This window comes from Callionymus lyra, chromosome 7 (genome assembly GCF_982586985.1).
Source record: "Callionymus lyra chromosome 7, fCalLyr1.hap1.1, whole genome shotgun sequence".
Taxonomy (NCBI): domain Eukaryota; kingdom Metazoa; phylum Chordata; class Actinopteri; order Syngnathiformes; family Callionymidae; genus Callionymus; species Callionymus lyra.
The window spans coordinates 20381844-20399045 of NC_141824.1; the positions used below are offsets into that span (position 1 = coordinate 20381844).

Sequence of the window (17202 nt, forward strand, 5' to 3'; positions counted from 1 at the left end):
GAGGCGAGTCGATCCTGATTTCACATCAGCTTTCCTACAAATCACTGCACCAAAATAACTGAAAATGGTACATTAATTAATATCTGTGTAACAGAGAAAAGGATCATTGATAAAACCAAGAGAATAGATGTTAAACAATAGTTTACTATTTTTAATCTTGACTGAACTTTTAATAGCAGTTATGATTTGTTGTAACAAATATATTAAATTGTTCTGTTGTATATGTAGCAATCTCCTCCTGAAAGTTGGTAACAGGAAACTTACAAGAGACAAATTCATCTGAAAAAAGTAAGTGTTTATTTTGAGCCTTGAAAAAAAGACTTCAGAGACATCGGTGATCTCTAGTGAGTCCGTCACCGTGGAGTCCTAAACGTTAGGCAGCGGCACGTCAGAATGACCCCCCCTCACCTCTCTTCACTTCCAGTCTCTCATTATCCTTGAAACAATTTCAAACTCCAAACAACGGCTCTCTTAGGAATTTCCCGAAATGACGTCCTCGGCCGCCGAGCAAAATTCAAACCCCAGAACAATCTTCTTGTTGAAAAAACATGTGGTGTATTTAACCTCCTGAGACCTCGCATCCAACCCTGTGATAGCTCACCTATTAGCCACAGACACAAACTGCACCATCTTGTGGTGACACCAGAAGATTATTAAAAAAAAAAATCACATTATAATACAATTAGTGAAAACAAAATGGAAGCAAACGACAGTGACCAAAAAGCTGTAAAATGTCTAGTTGCACGTGTGCATTGATATTTGTTTGCAAAAAACAAAATCTTACTATTGTATCCTTCTTATCCCACACAGCCTAGAGACGTAAACAACACACTAGACGAAAGTCCAAAAGTCTCAAGAGGTCAATGAGATCTAGCAAGAACTGGAGGAGTCGGCCATGGTGACGGTGGAGTGGATGAAAGATAATAAACCACTGGTTCATAAACCGGCTTCTAATATTTCACCAGAAACAAAGAACAAATGATATGATCATATAAAGACGTCCATCACGCTATCATGCGTCGTCTACTGTCGTCTACACATGTTTCTCTCTCTAGGTGAAGTCAGAACGAGACTCTTGCAAAGTTCTTGATCCAGTTTGTGCTTTCAGTTTGTCAAAGTTCTGACCCGGTGAAGTGTCGTGTGGTGCGGAGTGTCAAAGTTCCTCACTGGATTCCAAACAGAACCTCAGGCGGGTCGTCGTATTCATAGAGTCTCTTTCTCAAAAAAAAAGTCCCTCAACGGGGGTCTTTGGTTCACAGCTCACAGCGGTTGTCCACCTTCTTGTAGCGGTCCATGATGCTGAGTACGTCCTCCAGGATAGAAGGTCCCAGGTCCAGGTTCAGCCCGGCCATAGAGTCCGACCGGGACACGCTGGAGGAGGGGGCCGCGAGGAGGAAGGGGGTGCAGGGGGAGTCACAGCGCTCGCTCCTCAGATCCTCGTTGCTGAGGCCGGTGTCTGAATCCAGGCTGAGGCCGGGGTGGACATCCAGGGGTCCGCAGGTCTCGGACAGCGAGTCCTCCGAGGACACCTCGGAAAAGGAGCCCGACGAAGGGACCAGTCTCCGGATGGCCGGGGACAGGGAGACGTCGCGGCAGGGTTCCGACGCCAGGCGACCCACGACGCCGTTCTCGCACAAAGACAGGGTCGGGTGCTGCTCCGTGTGGCCGTTCACCAGTGCCCTGTGGCTCACCTCTGCCCCCTGGTGGTGCTTTTTCTGAGCCGGGGAAGGGTTGCCCAGGTGCAGGCGGGGAGGTTTGGGCGGAGCCTGTTCGTGGGCCATGAACCCCGGCAGGGACGTGGTGATCTTCAGAAGGCTCTCTGAGGAGTTCTGGTAGTGGAAGCCATTGTAGGCTCGGTTGTGTGAGTTCTGCGGGGCGTAGCCGTTCCCGACAGGTCCCTCGACGCTGTGCGAGCGCCCGTGTCCGTTCTGGACCCGGGTCAAGGACGGCAGCATGTCCATCTTCCCCTGCAGGAAGCCCACGTCGCCGAACATGTCGCCCTGTCCTTCGGGACCCACGTGAGCGCTGTGTCGGACGTCACCCAGGGGGGGGCTGATCATGTCACCTGAGAGGATGTCCCGCAGCTTCAGCTTCTTTCCTTTTTTGGGGGTCGTCGTTTTCAGATAGATGGGGGTCTTTGCCGGCATTTCCAGGAAGAAAACCTCAGGGGAAACTTTCTCTTGTCGCTCTGTCTCAAAGTTTGCTGTGACAGTCCTCAGGGGAGAATGTAGGTGGATCTCGTTCTGGGGGTCGATTCTCACATGTGACTCCGAGGGTGCAGGTGAGGGTGCGAGGGGGAAGAGTTGACCTCGGATCAGATCCTTTTTCCCATATCCAAGCAAAACAGGTCCCGCCACAGGAGACAGCAGGAGATGAAGAAGATGATCTCTGGCCGGGTTGGTTGTCGGAGGGAAACGTCAGGAATGTGACATCAAAATCTGAGGGGAGACCAGAGAGAGACGGGTCAGAGAGAGGAAGAAAAGATGGGGGTGTGGGGGTCACACCCGACTCTTGTCTAGTACAAACAAAATATGTCAAGAATCCAAGTAAGAAGGTCTGACCACCTAAATTACAAGAAATGAGTGCGACTTGTTTGAAGTCTGTGATCAGTTGTGTGTTTGTCACACATTCCTCACTGAACAACAGCGTATTATGGGATGTCCAATGGCGGCCCCTCAAGTATCAGACGGAGCTCACGCGGACACGAAGGATGACGAGATAATTCATCTCCAGGAGTTCAAGAGTGACCTTAAGTACAACAAAAAGTGTTTCATAAGAAACACACAAAAACCGATAAGGTTTGATTCTCTTATGTAACTCGACAAATCGTGGTCGTCTTCCAGGTTTTCATCCCAGAGAGAAGGAGCTTTGATGAAGACAGTTATGTAATGTTGCTTTAGATGATTGTGAAACGTGTTGTTGTCCCAGCAGGATCATGAGGGAGGAACATTGCGGGAATCATCACGGTGGGTTAGGGGCGAGCTTAAGGTATTATCAGTCGCAATTTTAGAAATGTTGTGTATTATAGTTTCTTGTTGGCTGGAGAGAGACACTTTGCTGCTTACCTGCTCTGAAGATGTTATCTATTCATATCTACCATGAAATGTGGACCAACTAGATGTATAATAAAAATTAGGATAAAAGTCCACGATACTGTATTATTTTCAAAAGCACTGTATTGATTTTTAAATCACAGTTCTTGTTTAAATTTAAATAAAGTTTGCATAATTTATTACTTTTTAATCTACTTTTTACATGCAAATGTTGACAGCGTTTGTTCATGTTTGTGTTGCAATTAAACTATCTGCCACTGGATGGCAGCAGTCATTACATCCTCTGCAGCTAAAGCAACAATGAAATTCTGTGAGATCAGGCGATGACTTAGGACCAGAGGATACAGTTGACTCCAGCATCTTTGAAAGCTGATCATTTTTTGTTTTTGTAAATTTTGTTTTTACGTTACGACTTCATCAAGATGCATGTGGTCTGTAAATTCTGCACGCCCAAGTCCAATATTAGTATATTACAATAAATATATCCTTGTTTCTACAGTATCTCAATATGTCGCAATTTATCGTACCATTGGCCCTGCACATATCTTGTTATACCTAAACACAACTGTTCATGTCACATATGACTGTTTAAAGTAAAACATTATTATTATTCCCCTCTCTTTTTTTCATGCAAAGTTTATGAAGAAACAATGGCATCTCTGGTCACCAACACTGCCTGAAAGCAGTGAAAGGGAACCATTAGCTCACATAACTTACATCGTCATGGTAGCCGAGGGCATTTTCTGAAGTACGACAAACCAACAGTTAAGAATTCACATTAATGTCACTCAATTATAGCACATATTTAACAGCCATGAAAACTCAGGCACTTCACCTGTATAGAGTTGTAGCGTTTAAAGGGTCAAAGTTCATGGCGTCCATCTGTTAAACTAAAACTCTTCATCTTCTTGATGATGATAAACCATCTGTTTTTAAATGATCCACCAATTCTGTTCATATTGTTGGCGACACAACAGCTGCCTCACCAACGTTTAAAACTTTAAAACAAAGTTGTTCTTAAGCTCAGGAGAAAAAGAATCTTCGACAACATCTGGTCAAACAGTCCAGATTGCCCCCCTGGACCTCGGGTCAGGGTCCCACCTGCTGGCCTGGCGGATTCTTTCTGGGTCAGATTACTTCGCTGAACAAACACCGTTGAATCAATCCACCTGCAGAACACACACCATCACTCGTGGACCTGACCAATGACCTGCTTTCGGTTCGGACACACCTGACCGGGACCATGAAAGAACATGTGACACATTGAAAGGTTTTACATGAGTCGAGCTTCTCTAACCATTACAAACCTCAGAAACATCTGAAACCCTCGTGTGAACGTTCACACCGACCACCTATCTGGACGACGTGGACATGAGAGAAACACGGGATGATTTCCAAGAGCTGCCTGGTCAGCATTGAAGCTTTGAAAATGCTGTCACAAAGAAAACGTGACTACACAATACATTCAATTATTTTATTGAAAATATCAACTTGAGACAAAATCATGTAAGTAAGTAAGTAATTTTTATTTATATAGCGCTTTTCCAGACCAGGGTCACAAAGCGCTTAAACAATCAAAACAATATTCAATAAAGTATATACTTTAAAGATCAAGATAAAACTGATAACACAACAAGAGTTCCAGAATATCAAGGAAAAGCCTGAACAAATAAAAACGTCTTAAGATGTTTCTTGAAGGAGTCAGTAGACCCTTGTGTGTGATTGGCCAGTAGCCGTGTCACATGACTAACCCACGCCAATGAAACCGATTGTCTCCAAGAACCCTTTTTAAACCTCGACTATGTCTGCAAACTTGATGTAAAGTAGAATAAAAGCTGCTGCAAAATAAGTATTCTGTGTCCTTCATGTGCTGTATAACTAAGTTTAACACATACGCAGTAGAAGGACAAGTATAAGTAAACTATTATCAATGTATTACTGTGTAGAGTTTAGCAGAGTATCAGTGACTCCAAATGTCCATAGCATGACGTCAGGACATAAACACTGTGTGTGTGTGTGTGTGTGTGTGTGTGTGTGTGTGTGTGTGTGTGTGTGTGTGTGTGTGTGTGTGTGTGTGTGTGTGTGTGTGTGTGTGTGTGTGTGTGGGGGGGGGGGGTGTGTGTGTGTGTGTGTGTGTGTGTATGTGTGCATTAGTAAAAGACTGCAGCTGGTATTGTCTGGAGTGAAGGGCCTGTGATTGAGTTATGTTTCTGGAAAAGTCCCACAGGCCGTCAACTGTCATTGACATTTTACCTAAAAGTCATATCTCATTTCTCACTCGTGTTGCTGCTTGCGAGGCTCAACAGCGCCATTCTTCTGGCGTGATAGTGGCCGCCCGAGGGACATTCTCACACCCACGTGCGAGACCCCGCAAACTGACCCCAGCAGGGAGACCAAGACCTGAAGCCCGAGAAAGAATTTTTCATTGGGAAACGAAAGTGTTAACGTGTTTGAATAACAGAACAGTTCAATGAACAGAAAAGTCTAAATAAATATATTTTCTATTCTTCATTTTACTTTTGCGTTAGTTGTTATCGCAACAACGTGTCATAAAATCGGAAGATTTAAGTTGCATTTAATAAAGTTGTGATACAGGTGAAGTTTTCGACTAAGACGAGCTAATGCTAACAACCTGAAGGAATCTTGGCAAAACATACTTTCATGTATTTTCAGGTTTGTTTAGTAGCGGGTGTGCTAACATTAGCATCTCTGTTGTAGTCATATAGCTCCTATGTTCTTCAAAAAAGTTCAGCCAAATGCCAAAAAACGAACTAACGTAGATTTTTAGCCAAAATTCCAGCAGATAAATGTATTTATCTGTCAAAAGTATCAGCCTAGAGTTTTCATCAAATGTTTCTTCTCAACGTATTTTTCCAGACCAGTTTATCAGTTCGTGTTCCCTCCCACGACAACGACCCCTCGCTGCTCGACGTTCACAGGGTCACCGCAAACCACCGAAAACACGGCTAGAACAGATAACCAGACACCACAAGAACCAGTCGACCAAACAAGACCGAGAGATTCCAGAGTCAATAAAACGTTTGTAATGAATTGTTTGAACAACAAAGTGTCCATTTTCTTTCCGTCATCCCGCCGTTCCGCTCCACTAATCCTGACTCTTTACGACTCCTGATTTTATCGCACGGGTGACAAAAAGTTCAAGAGGCGAGGGAAAGAAACGGGACCATTAACACACTGCAGAACTATGGAAGCTTTGTGGTGCGTTTCTGTCGGAAGGACGATGCAGGCCGGCTGCTGTTTGATCCAAAATGGAGGGGAACCAACAGATAAGGGGAGAAAAATGTCCCTGCACTTTACTTATTGGTTGAAGTGGAATAGTTGTTTTTTTTATTATTATTTTTATTCATTCAAAACACAAGCATGAACCAATAATTTGTAGCCTTCAAATATTGAAGTGTGTTAAAACTGAGCGGTTTGCGAAAATGTAGTTAGCAACGCACACTCAATTGGCGCTCTGGGACAGAAAATTTCACACTTTTCACCCTTAACGGCGGCCAGTTGACGTTAAACCGAAGCTACGTCAGTGACGACACGCCTTCGGAGCAGAAACTGGCGTTCATTTCTCTAGAAAACAAGTATTTTACCACAAAACAACACAACAACAATAATAACACAATAAAACACAACTTAAAAACGTGCTATAAATGGCGAAAAGTGCTGTCAAGTTTCAGAGATAGCGTTAAAAAGTAGTAGAAGAAGAAGCCGTTGAGTCATTTCTGGCAAGTGTGTAGCAAAAGGCAGAACTATCCTGTCGAACTTTGCGCACTGCGCAAGTAAGTGCCTTGTCTTGCAGTGTACTGCTAAGCAGTGCACTTAAAGAAGTGTGCGATTTGAGACACAGCACAAAACATTTGAAGAAGGACTCGCTCGTGGCAGTAACTTAATACAGACTTAAACAAAATGCGGACCAAAATATCTGTGCCGGTGGATCTGAGAGCGTTAAGAACATTATAACACATTATTTATAGACACAGCTGTTTGTTTTAGCCGCGCTCGGATTACTTCTTCCTGATTTTATTAATGACTGCTAAATCTATTGACACCTGAGCGTCACTGATCTCATTCGTAGGGGTTGTAGTCACGGCAGGTGTGAGGTGACACTTCAGAGTCTGCAACAACATTATATCAGTGTTTTTTTGGTGCGTTTTTCGGCCAATTAAAAAGACTTTGCAGACTTAATTTCGCCCAAAGCCCTTGAGTTTGTCACATATACTCGGGTAAGTCAAAGCTTTTCAGTCCAGGTTGGAATTTCAGATGATTTTTCTCCTCGGGTGACAGATCAGGTGTTGGGGGGTGCACGGGAGAATGTGGAGGGATGACATGGAAGCACATTCATCTTCAAACAAAAGGTAAGTAAGTAAGTAATGGTTATTTGTAAAGCACATAGATTGATGGTAAGAAAATATAACACACATCACACATGAGGTTCTACCTCAACCAACCAATTAGATAAATAGATCAACTTTATTAATTATAATAATTATACATCCCATAAATCCAGTAAAAAATATATCGCTCAAGTAAGTCCTGGGTCGGCCCTGGGCCTCCTCCCAGCTTGGAATGTTTTGAAAACCTTACCAGGGATGTTTCCAATAAACATGTATTTATAGCAGCAGAGAAGATGCTAAACTTCAAGTCTCTTACCAATGACTAAGCTGAGAGTCTTGCCTTTGTCTTCCTAGTCCTCAATTGGGTTTCCTTGAGTAAAAACCATGCGAGTTTAGTCTATGATCCAAAACGTGTGTGTGGTGAAGGCCAAGATGACCAGACAAAAGATAAAGTCATTTTTATTCGACCAAATATATGTCCAATAGTCCTGGAACTACACATTTTTACTATCAGGTCCCAGAGTGGACTTGAAATTTTTTTGTCAAAAATGATAATAGCCCCAACTAGAATGCCGCCACTTCAAACCAGAAGACGACAGAATAATCCTCGCTATTAATCCGTGTTAAGAAATTCAGCAGCTCTTTCATTATAATGAGCAGCAAACAGTTACCCATGGATTTGTCTTAAATAAGTCACAACAACCTCTCTGTTCCAACATCCTTTTAACATTGGAAACATGGAAGGGGGATCAGTCCATCTACAACACCTTAGAACAGAATAACCCTTCATACATAATGATCTGCTTTTCTGCAACCCTTTAGTCCACCACTAGAGGTCCCATGACACGCTCATAACATCTGTATGTAACGATGGCCAGAGTTTTAAGATGTTTAGTCAAATCAGTTTGTTTCTATGACATCAGGCTGGATTTTGTAATCCTCGTAATCTGAAGAGTTGGCCAAGAGCAGTGAGTCGAGGAGGTGAATCATCTCTCGTGTGGAAGGTTCTGACACTGCTAATGGGAAACAGCTTTTGGTGAAACACGTGTGATTAATGCCAGAAACAAGCAGAGGAACACACACTGGTCAACACCTGACAGATAAGAGAGAGCTAGGACTGTGTGTGTGAGTGTGTTATGCAACCGTGAGATCATCTGTGTCCTCTCACCGATGGCAGCAGTGGAACAAATCTTCCTGCTTCTTGTTCTAGTACAGTCAGGTCAGCAGAGTTATTCAACACGTAACTTTTTTTTTCATCCTAAAGTGAACTATTAAAAAAAACAGTGCGGGGATCAGTAATAAAAAAAAAAATTCTCAGCAGATACTTTCCAACAAAAGTTACACAACTGCACGGAAAAACAAGACTTCATAAACACGTTGCTCGCCAAGGTTTCAAGAGGAGAAAGAACATTAAAGTTATTTGGTAAATGTCCAAAGCATTTCTCTTGTGTTGGGTTGATGACACGCCCATGAGGGTTTACATGGATCGTAAGAAAGCTCGTACGACAAACTTGTTTATAGTCACCAACTGTCATAATTTGTTGATAGGTTTAAAAAACTCTACAGCTTAACTTCTGTAAATACTGTAACTACTGTAGTTATTCAATGTTCAACCATCGACTTGTTCATTGCATCATAACTACAATGTAGCTACACAATTTATCGCTAATGTAAATGTAGGGCTGGGTATCGATCGGAAATAATCGATACCTGTACTAATATGTTGTGTTCTCAGTTTTATCTTGACCTTTAAAGTATATACTTTATTGAATATTGTTTTGATTGTTTAAGCGCTTTGTGACCCTGGTCTGGAAAAGCACTATATAAATAAAAGTTACTTACTTACTTACTTACTTAGAACTTACTTAATTACTTAACGATACTATTTTTCATGCCAAATTTATGCGATTGGTTCTAGAAAATGACATTACATATAGTACAAATATTACAATTTTTAGTAAATTTCCTCTACAAGCTTCCTACAGAAAATAAGAAGATATAATTACCAGTGTAAAAGCCCGCCTGCTTACAAGTCACAAATGAATCTGATAGTAGCTTTGTCACTTATCAGTATTTCTTCAGATAAAAAAACACATTGTCAAGTGTTTATCATGCATGGGTACTGATAGACGATGCATGCATAAATGGTGCGTCGTCTTTATGTTATGACAATAAAGTTTTACTGTTGTTTTTATGACATCATTCTGAACTTGTGCTTTATCATCAGTGATATGAGAAAGAACAAATGCAGCAGGAAGTAGTTTTAACGTCATCTTTAATCTACATGGCACCATTAAAGTGGAAGGTTAATGAAAGATACTGCTGCATCAGCTTATACAGTTATTTATGCATTTTAGGAGTAAAGTACCATCAAACTCATCCTCTCATGTGGCCCACAATAGCTTGTTATATATTATTATTTATAATATTAGTGAGAAATGTGTGTTTCAGATTAAATCAATAAAGAATCACTGATGCATAAAGTGTAGGTACTTGGAGACAAACAGATAGTTAAGTGAGATTTTAACCATAGATTTACAGATTATGAGCTCGAATCTTGCCACTCATATAGAAAAGGCAGGTGAATGTAACATTGTATAGGTTTTGTTCGACTACTATCTTGGGCAGGTTGAGTTCGCACCTGCTCCAGGTGTGTCCATTGAACTCAACTCCTAGAGTTTCAACTTCAGTTCTTAAATTCGACCACTTTAATCGAGTTAGAACCTCACAGATTCTTGTTTACCAGCAACACACCTCAGCACTGAGCTTGTCTCAATAATCTTCTTAGCTCGGTGACTTCTTGATGTGGATGGAACTGCTAGGAAATGTTCCAACATCTACTACGCGGGTAGTAGATGTCACCTTTATAAATATAAAATAAAATCAAAGAGGACGACAGAATGTATTTTTCACCTGTAAGATGTGTTCAAATTTGTCGGAATTTATAACTTATTTAGGCAATTTTACCCTTTTAAAATTAAACATGTTAAAAAGCAGGATAAAAAATATTATCTACAACAAAACTTGAAATTCATGAATTGAATATTTACCTTGGTTCCTTCATACTTCTGAACAGTGTTTCCTCCAGTAATCCACCGGCGCAGGTAAACCTCTTACCGCGGAACCCTCGCCCTCTCTGACGCCTGCAGACACTGTCTCGGGTCTCTACACCCCATGTGAACGCTCACCGTGCCAACCCTCAACTACATCCGCTTTGGATTTTCAGTGTAAAATATTCAAATTGAAGTTCGGAAGGTTTGATTCTCGACTTTTGTCCAGTTTTTCGCAAGCAAGATATCAGGAGCAATGCAAGTCATCGTCCAACCGAAATGAAATCTATACGAGAGAGTTGTCGCAGACGCTATCGTTTTTATGATTCAAAATAAACGACCGCTTCCGTTTCTACCTCGTCTACAGCAGCTTGATTTTCTCACGGATTAAATCTGGTTCAACTGGTTTTCAATGGTTAACGGTGTCATCAGACGAGGGGATTAGTTAAGGTGTGAGTAGTTATTGATCGTTTCAATCAACAAACAAAAGCCTATTGATCAAAAGAAAAGTTTGGAGGTGAAAGGTCAGGGAATAATACCAGGATGTGGAGGAGAACGGATCGTCCCAGAAGAGGACGAGCCTCCACCCAGACTTCACTTTGTTGTTCTCGTGCTCAGCTTGTTTGTTTCCAAACATCTTTCTGACGTGCGTGTTGTGTTTTCAATACACAGAACAGAAGAGATTTGGATTAATCATGATGGAAGTGATTACAAGAGAATTGAATAAAGGACATTAAGAAGTATGTAAAAGGACCAAAGCTGTTAATGGAATTGTTAATAATGGCATAATACATTTTCGATCTTTGTACGTAAACATCTAAATAATTTTCACAAGAACTTGGGCAATTTATCTATATTAAATTATCACCTAAAATATAAACTCAGAATTATAAATCTAAAACAAAAAGTCTCTTTAATTGTATAAGTTATGTATTTATCTTTTGTTCATGATAATATACTCTACTGTACCATCCATCTATCCAGTTTGTATACAATGTACACGTATACTGTACTATACTCCTACTCTACTCTACTGTTATTTTAATCGAGTTAAATAAAGTCAAATTCAAACATGTATTACCATTCAGTTGACATATTCTGGCTATTAACAATATACTGTTTTATTTAAGTTACATAACAGACAGCGGTCAAACACTCGACAGGAGCCAAGGTCTAAGGCATCTTTGATTTGTTTTATCTTAAACTAAACCTACCACCCGTGATGCATGATTGAAAGAAACAGTGAAAGGTTATCAAATATCAAATTGACGACATTTATTAGCAGGTAAACATTTTTTTAAATAAACGAATGACAGAGATGGAGGGTTTTGTTTTTTTATGGGATGGAAAATGTCAAAGAATTCTATGAAATATAATAAATCTGTCCATGATAAATAGCACACTTTTAACAGATGTATGCTGATAGTTAAATCCTTTTTGCAGGTTGGGTCATAAAAAATAGCAGCTTGTTCTAAATTTAAAAATATAATTTTCGCATTAACACCAATAAGTGGTATATTTTTGACGTTTAACTTCAAATATTGTTTGTTAAATACAGGAGATGGGATGATAAGAAGAAAAAGAGATGATGTGAGTTTGACATCATTGATCTGTTCCATGAGTGACGTTTGTGGAAGTCATTGAGTCGTGATTCAGAGCGGCTCTCGAGTCTTTAAGTCTCTCCACCATGGGTCCAGGCTCAGAACACACTTGTGTTTGTACCTAAAGTCAGAACCAAAAGTTCTGGACAGACCCGTTCTGTGGAACAGCTGCGATGACATCAGGCCTGCACATCAGGACTAATCAGATCCACATGAGAATCCCAGAGAGGATCAATCAGCCCTCCTCAAGGCCTCCTGGTCCACGCCCACTTCAGAGTCCCCCTTAAGAAGTCCATGTCCCCCTCAACAGCCTCCCCTTTCAAGGGTACGAGCCCCCCCCTTGAGAGTCCATGTCTCCCTGTGTTCACTCACACCCAAAATTGGACAACAGGGTCTTTTTTTAGTGAACCAGGAAGTGGCAAGGAAGTTGAGAACTGCAGGAAAAGGAAGTCCACATGTGCTTTTCTGTTATGTAACACATCCAGGGAGAGAGTATTTATTAGGTCGCATTCGTGTCAACACATTCATGTCAACACACTCAAGGCATTTTGTTAGATGGAGTTTTGTTAACTCAGCTCAGGATTATTTCTGGTTTTGAGAAACATGTTTTCCACACGGATCTTTAATATTCAAAGAAATGTTCCAGAGCTTTAGTGTGGACCTCCTCCGGGTCCTCCTAGTCTCCTCAATCCAAATACGACTGGAGATCGCTCCACAAACTGTGGTCCAAAACTTCCATGAGGAGAGCTGATGATGCCGCTCTGTGACCTAATCCAGGGAATTCTGGGAATCTATGAGGAAATGACCTCCATGTGTTTCCACTCAGGGGCTGGGATTGAAGTGAGGAAGCCAGAGACAGAGAAGGGATGAGAAATGGGGAGATGAGAGGGACGGTGAGGAAGAGGGGATGAGATGAGAGAAAAAAGGGAAGGTGGGAGGCAAGAGGGGATGTAAAAAAAAAATGATTAGGAGGCAAAGGAACAAAGAAGAAGGCAGATGAAGGGAGAAGAAGTTAAGGAGGATAGGAGATGAGTTAGGAGACTAACAGGAAAGAAGTGAGGGAGGAGATTAAAAAGGGAGTGATGAGGAAGGACGGAAAGGGACGATGAAGAAGATGAAGGCGTTAGAAGATGAGGCAGGAAAGTGATGAGGAACAAGGAGGTAAAGAGATGAGAAGAAGATACGAAGGAGAAGAGGATGAAGGAGATGAAGAGAAGAGAAGGAAGGAGAAGAGAAAAGTAAGGGATGAGGATGAATGAGAAGAAGAGGTTAGAAGATGGGGAAGGAAGGGGATGAGGCAGGAAAGTGATGAGGAACAAGGAGATAAAGAGATGAGAAGAAGATATGAAGGAGAAGAGGATGAAGGAGATGAAGAGAAGAGAAGGAAGGAGAAGAGAAAAGTAAGGGATGAGGATGAATGAGAAGAAGAGGTTAGAAGATGGGGAAGGAAGGGGATGAGGCAGGAAAGTGATGAGGAACAAGGAGATAAAGAGATGAGAAGAATATATGAAGGAGAAGAGGATGAAGGAGATGAAGAGATGAGAAGAATATATGAAGGAGACGAGGATGAAGGAGATAAAGAGATGAGAAAAAGATACGAAGGAGAAGAGGATGAAGGAGATGAAGAGATGAAAAGGAAGGAGATGAGGCAGGAAAGTGATGAGGATGAAGGAGATGAAGAGAAGAGGAAGGACAGAGAAAAGGAAGGAATGAAAGTGAGGATGACGGAGAAAAGTAAGTGAGAAGACGGTGAAGGCAGGAGATGAAGGTTCAACTCCGACATGTTGGAAGTGACTCTGAGTCTGTTTGTGAACGTGTGTTTGGCTCGCTGCCAGCCGGGTTTAAATCCGTCCTGTGGTTCTTTCTCCACAACAGGAAGTGGGAATGTTGATGTTGGACTCTGTGGGAACGAGCGAGGAACCGCCGCGACATCTTTGCTGACGTCACCCTCCAGTGTAGCAGAGCGGTGAAGATGTCAGAACCTCACGAGACTGTGGGACATGTTGTCATGAAGCTCCTTCACATGTTTTTTGTGGCGTTAGTTCCAGGCAGACGAACATCGTCGTCACTCGCGGGGAGTCGTCCTTCAGTCCTTCTCTCGCAGCGACAGGACGGCGGCCCGGAGACGTGAGGGAGTCGTTCGGGGACGCAGGGGTCAACAGGAAGTGAAGCTATAAATGCGGCGGAGGAACAGAGGAAGACACGAGTCACGGCGCGACACAAACAGAACACTTGTAAATGCGATCCTTCAGGGTCGAGCGCTGATAAGAAGGAGACGGACCAAATATTTGCCGCATTCCTCAAGATAGATCGAATATTCGGGAATGTTAGCTTTAGCTGAAGGTCCGTACAGAGTAAAAAATACGAGCCTCTTGTGGCTCATATATGACGCGTGTTCCTCGAGTCTGAGGTCATGGTGCTTCATGGGAAGGTTCGGTTGGACGTAAATGGGACATTTCCACAAATAAAACTTTTTAATGTCTTCTTGTCTTTTAATGATTGGAAGGGAAATTTTTTTTTTTTTTTTCAAATTCGATTTCAATAAGTTAAGGTTTTCAAGCCTTAAAAAAAATCATAAAATAAGTGGAATATTTACGATGCTATTCAGATTGTTTGTTATTAATTTGATACTGATATTCTCTGAATGTTCTTCTGGTTCAACAGGTTGTAAATCAGTCTGGATTTTTTTAACCAACAACCATCAGATCAATCAGTAACGTTTATTAAACCAGGAGGAAGTTGTTGGATTAAAATCAGACGGAGAGACATTAACTCCAGAGGAATCAATAAAATCCTCCATCCGTCCATCCATCCATCCATCCATCCATCCATCCATCCATCCATCCATCCATCCATCCATCCATCCATCCATCCATCCATCCATCCATCCATCCATCCATCCATCATAATGTTAAAAGTGACAGTGTGTATTTCTCTGGGTCATGGTGACCCGAAAGCCCGAAAACAAATGTGTTTGTGGTATCCCTTGTGTTGTGAGTCCTGGTCAACGACCTCTGCATATGCATTCATTGAAGCCAGGAAAGTCGTTGACCTTGACACAATTTATTTTTTCGGGCCTTCGGGTCACCTTGACCCTCCAGATAACACAAGGGTTGAACTCTAAAATTAAGTACAATATACAGAGTTTTTAAAAATGTTTAAAACTAAAAACACACAACCCTAGTTTTGGGAATGAATTGAGTGTTGTTGAGGTTGAAATCGTAAACTTTCTTAAGGCGGGGGTTTGGCTCTTCATGGCCGCCTTGATGGTGGTTCACAGTGATGCTAATAGTCACTGCTGACTCAGGACGTCTCCCTGAAAAACAAGTTCTAGGGTCAATTAAAAAACAACAACAGGCTCAGCTGTGATGTGGTTACAATCGTTCGTCTGGATCTCGCAGACAAAAACGTATAAACCGTCTGTCATTGTTTCTGCTCAACTGTCTGAGTGGAATAAATAAACCCTTGTGACGCTCCACCCTGAGTGAGACAACATGTGGTCAAGGAAGCGACTCGACACAGCGCCCCCCACTGACTCCCAACAGAACGGCACCTGACAGTGAGAATTTTTTTAATCCATTGCAAGTCCTCCAGTTAAGAGGATCAGGTCTTCTAAATATACTCTCACCACAGGTCGATGCTAAGCTCATTAGCCATCAAAGATACACACAAATCACAAAAGACGCTGGGTATGTGTTTAGAGCGACTCTCTCACCCGTTACTCTCTAACTCCTCAACGTTTTTAGTGTTTTTTCAAAGACAGAAATATTTATGGGTCAACATGCTTTACAGCTGTTCTAGTTCTGAAGCACTTTAAACTTGCAAGACCTTATGGGCCACACTTAATGACGTGGTGACCTAGATTTGGCCCCCGGACCTCAACAGCATCATGGATTTTAAAATACAAACTCGTTTAATGAGGCCCCCCACAGGTTTTTTAAGACGCAAACAATTGACTCGAAATCTAATTTAAAACTGATTTAAAGCAAATTTTGTGACAAAAGGCGATGTTCTAACTTTGTGGTCAATGGCATATTTCCTCATAAATGGAGATTATAAATAGGAATTTAATTCAATCAGATGTTAAATGTGATTCATTTAATGAATTTAAGCAGAATACATTGGCCGAGTGAGTCAACCCACTTTTTTGGATCAGACCCACAGGGTTGAGAATCACTTCCAAGAAATGAGTCTTCAGTTAGTGAGGTCAACAACCACAGTGTCGGTGAGAAAATCTAGATTATTGTACATTATCTGCTGGTGTTGTGACCAGATTTCCCGTCAAGGACACGCCCCCCCCTTTCGCAATCTGTCTCGACCCAAAGAAAGTGATTCACTCCGAGTCTCTTATAGGTGCCGGTGACGAAATGTTGCGACATGGTTAAGGTGTGACAGAACGTGATGTTTAGCTCCAGACTTCCGATGGTTATCTTGTGATGTCAGTGGATTAATCACAGTCTGACATCAGATTAAAAAAAAAAAGTGGGAAAACACTACGAAGAGTTTTCCAGTGAATCCCTCCAAACAACTTCATGAACTGGTCCAGGTTCATCTTTTGGAAGTACAATTAAATGAACTATTTTGGAGAGTCTGACTGAAAGCTTGAGGTGGAGCCAAAACATTGTAGAAAGACCAGGAATGTTCTGACCGTCCTTGAGCCCAGAACAGACTTCAGGGGAAACACGAGGAGGGAGGGGTGACTCCACTTAGGTTCGGGGGTCCTCGTGAAAAAGTCAACTGAGACAATGAGGATGTGGAGATTAACGCCTCTGACAGGTCTGCAGTTTAAATTTAAAAAAAAGGATTCTTGTTGGAGAAGCTGTTACGCAATGAGAAAAGTGTCGGTGATGAATTGCAGTAGTTCAAGGTCGATTGTGTGAGATAGGAAAACCCTCAGAGACTCTGGATGAATAGTCTTCCTGGAGCCAGTGATGCAGGATGGGAGGGGCCACAGGGAAGTGAGTCACAACAAGGATCACGGCAGACGAAGGCGGTGCAGAGCTAATCCTGATCCGAGTTAGGAGTGACCCCAAAATAGCTGGGGACAATGTCAGGAGGCTATGGAGGAAGTCCAGAGAGCTATCTTAAGTCAGTCAACGGCGCCCCCATGTGGCTAAGGTAGAGAGCGCAGGGAAACCAAATAGAAATG

The 17202-nt window shown here is 42.0% G+C and overlaps 1 protein-coding gene across 1 annotated transcript; it reads right to left on the reverse strand.

Moving 5' to 3' along the window:
• Positions 1 to 278: 278 nt before the first annotated feature.
• On the reverse strand, positions 279 to 10587 carry LOC148075569 (cdc42 effector protein 3). The gene is made up of 2 exons (XM_087795780.1): positions 10453 to 10587; positions 279 to 2438 (listed from the first exon to the last, which is right to left on the reverse strand). Exon 2 carries the CDS (start codon positions 2145 to 2147, stop codon positions 1254 to 1256), a length of 894 nt encoding a protein of 297 aa, XP_087651906.1. The 5' UTR covers positions 2148 to 2438; positions 10453 to 10587; the 3' UTR covers positions 279 to 1253.
• Positions 10588 to 17202: the final 6615 nt, after the last annotated feature.

Coding starts and splice junctions, on each gene's coding strand:
- LOC148075569 (XM_087795780.1), bottom strand. CDS start 2,147: ATGCCGGCAAAGACCCCCATCTATCTGAAAACGACGACCCCCAAAAAA.